Source organism: Berghia stephanieae, chromosome 1 (genome assembly GCF_034508935.2).
Source record: "Berghia stephanieae isolate SIO BIC M18660-M18661 chromosome 1, UCSD_Bste_1.3, whole genome shotgun sequence".
NCBI classification, from domain to species: Eukaryota; Metazoa; Mollusca; class Gastropoda; order Nudibranchia; family Aeolidiidae; genus Berghia; species Berghia stephanieae.
Genome location: NC_088360.1, coordinates 112389605 through 112399986, shown reverse-complemented (window position 1 = coordinate 112399986; position 10382 = coordinate 112389605). Strand labels below are relative to the sequence as shown.

The following is a 10382-nucleotide window of genomic DNA, read 5'->3' as shown; positions in this document are numbered from 1 at the left end:
TGGTTGGCACCAGTTTTTGATAAGATTTGCTTTTGAATGATACATTTATACCAGGATTAATCGATTATACACAATTTTTTTATCACACAATAGAGGTCAGGCGAGTTCAAATAAAGAACCAAAATACATACTCATATTATTAATATTTGGACATCTGATCTCACATCCGTCTGTATTTTGGTCGTGAAACCAACAATCGAGTGACACTGATCAGGCAGTAGGCAGATCAGATATAGGTCGGGCAAAATGGCAGATAAAAGTGGGTCTGGCACGACTCACGTAAAAATTGGTCACTATATTCTTGGTGATACTCTTGGTGTCGGTACATTTGGAAAAGTCAAAAGTAAGTAATTTTATCGTTTCATAGGGCGCTGTCATTTTATTCGTTAAATATAAATCGTTAGAGTTAGAGTACTCAAAAGACGAGGCGAGGTGATTTCTTATTCAGCAGACACTGAGTTCCACTCAAGCCCTTTTATTATTATTATCGGTGGGGTGCCAGAAAAAAAGTAAACACAAAGTTCCAGAGCACTGGTTATCATTCAATCCTCTCCGGGCCTGCTGGCACTTGAGGCGATGCAAGGGATCTCTGCCTGGTCCTGTCAGCAGCTATTCTTTGGGCCATCTTGAAGGACAGACTCTGCTTTACTAAAGTTAAAGTCCCTCACTACAGTATCTCAGTATCAGTTCAGTAAGTCTCCTTGTTGGGGCGGCCTCGCTTCCTCTTGCCTTGGGGTGTCCATCGCAGAGCCTTCCTTATCAATGTTTCATCAAGTCTGCGACAGACATGCCCCAACCATTGCAATCTTCTCCTTTTAATGAGACTCCATTTCAGCTCTCGCTCTCAGGCCCTCATTTGAATTTGAGTTTGAGGTTGTGTTTAGTTTGGTCAGAATATCTTGAAGACTCGTCGCAAACATTTGTTTTGGAATACTTTAAGTTTCTGGATGATACTCTGTGATCTTCCAACATTCTGATCCATAGAGCAAAACGCTCGAGACAGTACTTTTAAAAATCTTTATTTTTGTGCTGGAATATAACCCCGTTGTTTGGTTTGCTTTACTGATTATGGTTTTGGTTTCTGCATTGCAGTCACCATCTGTTGTCAGTTTACTGCCCAAGTACATGACTTCTTGAATATTTTTAGAGGATTTCCATAAATAAGCACTGGATCTTTGTTTAATGTGTTGATTCTCATGAGTATGAGTTCATCGTAGAGGGCCGGTGGCCCGTTGATGGTCTTTGGATCGGTCTCCACAACTTGTGGAGGTCGAAAGGCTGGCTTCAATGGGAAATTAGTGCTGTATTTTAGATCCTGCAGGAAACTGTCAATTTGGCTTTTAAAGCTGTTTATGCTTGGCGTTATAAACTATTTTTTTTCAGGCAGGTTATTCCATGTCTCAACAATTTGCTGACTAAAGAAATTTTTTCTGATGTTTTGTTTGGCAAGTTTATAACAGTGGCCTCTTGTTCTTTTGTCCTTATTAAATGTAAGGTAATCTTCTATGTTTATTTTGTAGAGACCGTTGGTCAATTTATAAGTTTCAATTAGATCTCCTCTTACTCTTAGCCTTCTGTACATGAGGCTAGGGAGTTCTAATGCTCTGAGTCTATCTTCGTAACTAGGGTTTGAAATTTCGGGAACAAGTTTGGTGGCTCGACGTTGGACATTTTCAATTAGTAAAGCATCTGATTTATTGATGGGGGACCATACACAGTTTTCATATTCCAAGTGTGATCGTATTAGACTTTTAAAAAGAGTGGTTAATATGGGTTTGTCTATATAGTCGAAAGATCTTCTGACAAGTCCCAGGATTCTATTTGCTGGCTAAAATTCAATTTGGGGTCCACATATACACTCAAATTTGATTTCAGCTCCCTTAGTCTTTCATCGACACCTGCAATATAACGATTCACGGCGAGCAACTTACCAACGTAGAAAGTTTTAAATACCTAGGTTCAATAGTGACAACAGATGGAAGATGTAACCGAGACATACGAGCAAGAATAACTCAAGCCAAACAGGCCTTCATGGACCTGGGAAACATTTTGAAAAACAAACAGATGTCGTTCGGGATTAGATTCCGAGTCTTGAAGTGCTACGTGTGGCCAATCTTGTTATACGGATGCGAAAGCTGGACTACAAATGCAGAAACACAAAAGAACATTGAAGCTTTTGAAATGTGGTGCTTGAGAAGGATGCAGAGAATATCGTATACTGCACACAAAACGAACGAAGAAGTGCTAAAACAAACATACCAACAAAGGAAACTAATGCCCTTAATAGTGGATCGACAACTATCCTTTTTCGGACACATAGTAAGGAAAGATAAGAATGAATACCTGGCAAGTTGTGGAAAAATACCTGGTAAACGCGCCCGGGGGAGACAAAGAAAAACACTCATAGACCCACTGAAGGGCTTCACCAACCTAACAATCCAAGAGCTGTTTGAAAAAGCAAGAGACAGGGAGGAATGGAGAGAGATAATTCATGCAGTATCCGAAGCCTGGACCAGGCATGGAACCTAGAAGAAGAAGTCTTTCATCGTGTAGACAAATTGGCAGTTGTTGTTTCCTATGTGCATAACCTTGCATTTGTTTGCATTGAAACAGAGTTGCCAATTTTTAGACCACAACTGAAGTGTGTCTAGATCATCTTGCAATAGGCCAGCTTCTTTGACATTATTTACAGATGAAAAAACTTTGGCGTCGTCTGCAAACATTTTTATGAAGGAGTTTACTGCTTCGGGTATGTTGTTTACATAGCATATAAATAACACTGGGCCCAAGACACTACCCTGAGGGATCCCCGATAGAACTGGTTTCCATCCTGATGCTTCACCATTGATCACAACTTGCTGTTTTTGGTTTAGCAGAAAATCTTCCAACCATCCCAACACACTGCCACTAATTCCATATTGTTCAAGCTTATAAAGTAGGCGTTGGTGAGGGACAGAATCAAAACATTTTGCAAAATCTAGGTAGATGGCATCAACTGCATACCATTTTCAAGCATTTGTGTCCATTCTCCAATACAATTAAGGAGTTGGGTAGTGCAAGAGCGTCCACTAAGAAACCCATGCTGGTTATGTGACAAAAAGGGGTTCATAAAGTTCATTTAATGGCTTCTCTAAGACAAGATTCCATTTGCTTGCAGATTACTGAGGTCAAGCTTACTGGTCTGTAATTGGATTCAATAGTCTGATGTCACGTCCGCCCAGCAACGAGCAGCTTAGTTTTAAACAAAGAAAATCTGTATTTTTTATTCTTTATGCTGGCTAGAACTTTTTCATTTGTCATGTGATCAGAATGTATAAAAGTCAAGACATGATCAGATTTATAATGTTTTTCTCCTTTTGATACACTTTTATGCTCATTGGAGAAGTATATCATAAGTGTGTCCGCCATTACTTCGATAGTTTAGAACCAGTTACTATGTGTCATTACGAGGGGAAATGACTTCACGACTGTTGAAGCCTATTAGATTGGTCAGATTTTTTACCTTTCTTGTAAATAGGACATACTTGAGCATTTTTCCATTCGATTGGGAGTGTCTGTTCAGCAAGTGACTAATTAAAGAGTAATGTCAAGGGCTTGAGCCTTCTTGCTGTTTACTTTGAGTCCAATTGAGCTTGCTGCAGTGTGTAAAATTTCAGTCTTCAGCGTATATCCTGAAATCTATGGGAGAGTAGTCCTATGTCGTCTGCGTAATCTAAATCCTCAAGTGTTGATGTAAGACCCCATTGTATTCCTCGTTTATGTCCTTTTGTAGTGTTTTGCATCAAAGAGCACTGGTTATGGATCATGGCTATTATTTAGATCCAGGATCTAGTAAATATAATGCAATATAAAACGGCTGATTTCTTCAGTTTTCTTTACTCATTACATTAATTCACATATTATTTCTTAGCAGTAGAACTTCAACTTCAACTGCTAAGAAAGAAATTATATTATTATTAACTTGAAGAGCTTATGCCTATAACTTAGGAGTCAAGTGTAATAGGTTTGGTTTTTCACTTTTTAGACTTAAGGATTGGTGCTGCGCCCACAAAAACAGATCAAGTCCATACAAAATGTCAATTAAACATACAAGATGGATAGTTTTCCTTCATTTTTCAACGGCAATGGTTGAATCATTGAATAAGAATGGATTGACTTACTTGACTTGACTTAGATGCCTTTCGCGTCTCGACCGAAAGATCGGGTCGCCTTGGCTGTATCCAGTATTTCCTGTGTGAGGTGTCTCCAATATTGCCGGTCCTCTGCTAGGGTTCTCAGATTTTCAAGGTCCCCTGCCGTTATGAGACTAATGCTTTGTCCAAGTGTTGTGAGGTTTTTGTTTAGGATCACAGGGAGTGTTGTGATCGGTCTTCCTCTGAAAAGGTTCCCGTGTTTTTGGAAGTATCCCGACATGGCTTGGTTAGCTGGTATGTTTTTGTCCCTGTGTAGTATGTGACCGAAAAGTTGCCATCGTTGTTGTAAAATGTCAAGGGAGATTGGTCTTTCTTTTGTGATCTTATAGAGTGATTCATTTGAGATCTTTTTTGGGTATTTGATGTCCAGTATCCTTCTTAGCTGTGTGCGATGGAAGGCATCCAGATGTTCTTCTTCGGATTTTGTCAACGCCCAAGTGCCGCAGTTATACAGAAGTACCGGTTTTACAAGAGCACGGTACAGTTTCAGTTTGGTTTTTCTCTTTATTTGTCACCTCTAATCCATACATTGTTGAGTTTACTGAGTGCGGCGTTTGATAGCTGTTTTCTTCTTTGTACATCCTCGGTGTCTCCAATTAGTGAGCCGACTTTCTTTGTTCTTTTCCATTCCTCTTTGTTCCTCGATATTGTTGTAAATTCGGTTTTATTGGCATTGACTTGGAGGTTATATTTCATGAGGGTATTTTGTATGATGTCTATATTTGCTGGTGTTGATCCAATAAAATCGACATCATCTGCATAGGCGATTTCTCTAGGAATTGCATTCTCAATATGAGTCGTTGGTTTTGGAATGACTTTTCGAACTTCTTTCAGAGCGTGTTCTAAGTATATTGTGAACAGAATCGGGCTCAGACTATCTCCTTGGGGGTCCCGATGTTACTTTCGAACTGCGTCTGTTTTGTGGCCCCGTATATCCTTGGTTGTATCTTTGTGTTGCTGAGGTAGAAAAGTCCAAAAATAACGCATCGTCTATGTTCAAAGCGACGAAATCTCTGAACCGAAAACCATTCGAGAACCCAAAACTACAGGATAAATTTGGCAAACAGACAACAAATCCCAACGATATCCTTGACATTGTAACTGACCACTTCCAGCAGAAATTTCACAAACAAGTCTCACAAATATCGCCCTTCTCAGGAAACCCTAGAGACCTAAACAACCGCATCACAACAACTGAAGTTAGAAATAGCATAAAGTGCCTAAACAATAACAGATCCCCAGGCGAAGATGAAATTCCTGCTGAATTGCTGAAATGCGGTACCCTCTCCCTGGATCTGAGCATTGCAAACATAATGAACAAAACATTCTCAACACACAAAGACTGGGACATAAACAGCGGTGTCCTAATTACAATACAAAAACCAGGAAAAACGAATGGACCCGTAAACAACCTGCGCCCAATAACATTACTGAATACCATAAGAAAAACACTGTCAACTATTGTCCTCAACAGAATTAGACCGAAAATAGAAAAATATCTATCACATAGCCAAAGCGGGTTTCGCCAAGACCGAAGCACATCGGACGTTGTATGGACACATAAATGGTTGGCAGCAAAGGCACTCAAAGAAAACATATCCATAACAATAACCGGAATCGATATGTCCGCAGCCTTTGATACGATCGACAGAGGAAAACTTTTGGAGGTATTAACAGACATAGTAGACGAAGACGAGCTCCGAATAATCCGATTTCTCCTCAGCAACACAAAGATACAACCAAGGAATGGATTTACTCATGAAATAATGTCGTCTTTCAAAATATTATGGAGTGCAAATAATATGATGCAGATGTGAGCTCATCTCATATCTTTTCACACCAGTGCTGAATCCATTTCATAGCCTCTGGGTTGGAGGTTAAGTCATTGATCTTCCCGTTTTCATCAAAAGACATGTAGATTATTGAAGTCCAAGTCACAATACTTTGACTGCTCTCTTGGTGGAAATGCTTTATTAACAATGATAAAGATGAAAGGAGACTATTATCTGAAAACAAAAAAGGTTGCTGTTAAGAGGTTAAAACATTTGCACGTCATGCATCTGTGACACTCCGATGTACTACGTTGTTAAGCACCCCTTCTCTCTTTCATCTCCCCTCGTGCCCCCTCCCTTCACCCCTTTCCCCTCCAATCTCACGGTAAAACGGAATTTCCTGCTCGGATTGTGAATTGTTTTCTCTTTCGTCCAATTAAAACCAAGACATCAGGTCGCTTATTTACTAGCTATTAGTTTGAAAGCGATACAGTTCCGAGTTCCGACTCAATACTCAATGAATCGTTTTGCCACAAGGGTCTCATGGACAGCGAGCAGTTCCAGTGTCCTGCCACAGCTACTGTACAGTCAGTCTGTCTGTGACTTGTGTTGTTAATACTTGGATTAAGACATCCTCACTCCAAATTGTTGAATTATTTATTTTGTAAATCACGGCAATGGAGGGTTTGAATGATTTTTCACATTTTTCATGATACTCCTCTGAAATGATTACAAAGCATTACTTTTCATCTTTTCAGTTGCAACACATCATCTGACAAATCACAAGGTCGCAGTAAAGATCCTGAATCGTCAAAAGATAAAGAATCTGGATGTCGTTGGGAAAATCAAAAGAGAGATTCAAAATCTCAAACTATTCAGACACCCCCACATCATCAAGTTGTAAGCATTTGTTTAGTGATATTCTTTTTGTTAGAGGCATATGATAAGACATATTATGCTCAGTCTGCATACCAGTCTCAACTTCTTCTTTCAGCTTATCCCGCATTTTGACGGGTTGCCAATGAATGCCACGTCTATGTGCATCATCTTCCTCCAGGCCCAGTTCTTTCATATCGTCCTTTATTTACCCTATCCATCTATCTAGTCTTTAGGTGTCCGTTTTTTCTCTTTCCCGCTAATTGTATATCCAATACTTTCTTTCCCACATACTCCCTTTCTCGTCTCTTAACATGTCCAAACCATTTCAATCTATCTTCTCTCATCTTAAATTAATACCTTCTTCACTTCAGTCAACCTTCGTATAAGTTCATTTCTCACTTTATCTTTTCTTGTCCAGCCAAGTGACCATATCAACATTTTCATTTCCCCACCTCAGCTTCTTTATCTTGTTTCTTTGTAGTAACTGCTGTCTCTAATCCATACAACATTGCCGGTCTTACAAAATATGTATTTATTTTTCCCTTCAGCTTTGCAGAAATTCGTTTGTCACACACAAATCCAATTACCTTCCTCCAATTATTCCAGCCTGCCTGGATCCTCTTCTTAACCTCCATCTCATTGCCCCAATCTTCTTGTACAGTTGTTCCTAAGTATTTGAATTGGTTTGTCTCATTATTTCTTGGTAGTCCTGTTGTCTGATGCACAAATACTTTGTCTTCGATCTGCTTACCCTTAATCCACTCCTTTCCAGCCCTCCAGCATTTGTATTGTTCAAAAGTACTACGTCATCCGCATACATCATGTCTCGTGGTGCCTCATGCTGAATATGTTCTGTGAGAACGTCCATTACTATTACAAACAGCAGCTAGCTGAGAGCAAATCCCTGGTGTAATCCTACTCTATATTAAATGGTTCAGTTGGGCCAACAGCCGCCCTCACCACTGTCTTTTTACCTTCATACATATCTTGGATAACTTTGATATATTTCTCTGTTACCCCCTTTTTCTTGGACAGTACTACGATTCTCCTCTTGGCACCCTATCATATGCTTTCTCCAGGTCAATGAACACACAATGTACTCCTTGCTTTTCTCTATACTTCTCTGTGGTCACTTTAAAGCAAATATAGCATCCGTAGTACAGCAACAAATCCAAACTGCTCTTCATTTATGTCTAAATCTTTTCTTATCCTCTTATCGATTACTCTTTCCCATAATATCTTCATTGTGTGGCTCATTAACTTGATGCCCCTATAGCTATCACATACCAGTCCCAACATGATCGAACATAATTTCTGCAAATAATGTGCAACTCAAGGGGGCAGTTGATGTTTAGTTATATTACATTATTGGTTGTTGAGAAGGGGAGAAAATTTTCCATTTATCTTCAACATCTAATTTATTTATAGGATTAATGTGAATGGCAAGCTGAGTTGAAATGTTTGTATAGTTTTGTTATTTTTTGATTTATTTTTTAATTCAGTTCCATCAACTTATGATAGGAGCACTGTCAACTTGTTTTTGCCTCAAGTTGGTAAAATCAAAAATAGACTTATTTGTTTTACTTTTGTTGGGGGAAGTTAGATATTTTATTTTTTTTGTTTTTGTTTTTTGTTTTGGAGTGTTTGTGACTTAAGCAAAAATATTAAACCAAGAGAAGAAAAAGACTTGACATTTTTAAAACATTTCAAAACGTGCAATTCAGTCGATCAGCATTCACATCAAATGTCAATTGAGAAATGATAAAGCAGATGGGGAGTTACGATTAAAAAAAAAGAAAAATTGAGAAAAACTCAAATGAATGACATATAATATCTATTTACCACAAAACTCAATGAAAAATGTCGTTGGTAATTTAAGAATTACATCGTGAATAACCAAGCTCCTTTGATAAACTTTGCAAAGGCATTAAGGGAAAAAGTTGCCCTGCCAATTTTCTATTTTAGAATATATATATATATATATATATATATATATATATATATATATATATATATATATATATATATATATATATATATATATATATATATATATATATATATCTTTTTGTTGGGTTGTTTTGTTTATTTTTATTATTAAGTAAAAGACCTATTTGAAAATTGTAAAAAAGAATTGCTAAAGGAAGTATGTCTTGCCCATTGTCAGATACCAAGTGATCTCCACACCCACTGATATCTTTATGGTCATGGAACATGTGGCAGGGGGTGAGTTGTTTGACTACATCGTCAAGCATGGACGGGTGAGTGAAACAAAATGAAAGCTTGAATTAAAGTTACCTTTTTTTCTTTTCAGTTTCTTAGTTGTACTTTGTAATATAGGATGTGCTTTATTGTGTGAGATTATCCTTTAGAAATGACCAAGTGTAATCAAAATGCTCGCAGCTCATAAAATGTATATCAAATAAGTGTTATTACTTACTGACTTATCCTCTTGGTACCTGAGCAGCACATAAGGATGATATAACTATAAATCAGCTGTGATCTTTAATCAACCCAAAAATTGAATCAAAGGCCGATCTCTGTAATGATTTAATATTTATTTATTTCAGCTGAAGGAGGGTGAGGCAAGGCGATTCTTTCAGCAGATCATATCAGGGGTAGACTACTGCCATCGACACATGGTTGTCCATCGTGACTTAAAGCCAGAGAATTTATTATTGGATTCTAGCAACAATGTTAAGATAGCTGATTTTGGTGAGTTGGTTTAGTCTGATATTAAGGTTAGATTTTAAGATTAATATTTTAAAAATCTGTCAGGTTTTTTTTTGTTGGTTTGCTATTTTTTTAACTTGATATTTTGCTCAGCCTTTTTAATCCCAAGAAAAACCTTTTCCATTTGTGCATTTTTTTTTTCATTTGCGTTTTGCAATAATTCATATGTGATGCAAAAAAAAAAAACAAAAAAAAAACCAAGGAAAGCTTTCTTCTTCTTCTTCTTCTTCTTCTTCTTCTTCTTCTTCTTCTTCTTCTTCTTCTTCTTCTTCTTCTTCTTCTTCTTCTTCTTCTTCTTCTTCTTCTTCTTCTTCTTCTTCTTCTTCTTCTTCTTCTTCTTCTTTTCTTCTCTTCTCTTCTCTCTCTCTTCTTCTTCCTTCTTCCTTCTTCCTTCCCTTTCTTCTTTTCTTTTCTTTTTCTTTTCTTTCTTTCTTTCTTTTCTTCTTCTTCTTCTTCTTCTTCTTCTTCTTCTTCTTCTTCTTCTTCTTCTTCTTCTTCTTCTTCTTCTCATCAACCTCCCCTTCCTCTTCATCCTCCTTTTCCTCTTTCTTCTCCAACTGACAATGATCTGCCCATAAAGATTGCTAGTGCAGTTAAATGTTTAACATCAAATTGCATTTTCCTGCCTTTCCTGCCTCGTCCAATGTACTAACTTACCTTCATCACTTAACATTGGTTTTCATATTAACAGTTCATACATTATTGATCTTGGCACTGTCTAATTAGTGAAATTTAAATTATACAGATTTGAACATTTCCAAAGCGATTGACAAGGTCTGTCTGTATTGTTAAATGGATCAGTAAT

At 37.6% G+C, this 10382-nt stretch overlaps 1 protein-coding gene across 1 annotated transcript in view; it reads left to right on the top strand.

Moving 5' to 3' along the window:
• The first annotated feature begins 167 nt into the window (after positions 1 to 167).
• The window catches only part of LOC144962746 (5'-AMP-activated protein kinase catalytic subunit alpha-2-like), a 29120-nt gene continuing 18905 nt past the window's right edge, over positions 168 to 10382 (top strand). The window contains exons 1-4 of the mRNA XM_078895969.1: positions 168 to 343; positions 6724 to 6865; positions 9012 to 9105; positions 9415 to 9559. Coding sequence (XP_078752095.1) covers positions 247 to 343; positions 6724 to 6865; positions 9012 to 9105; positions 9415 to 9559 — 478 coding nt within the window. The 5' untranslated portion in view covers positions 168 to 246. The remainder of the gene's footprint in view (positions 344 to 6723; positions 6866 to 9011; positions 9106 to 9414; positions 9560 to 10382) is intronic.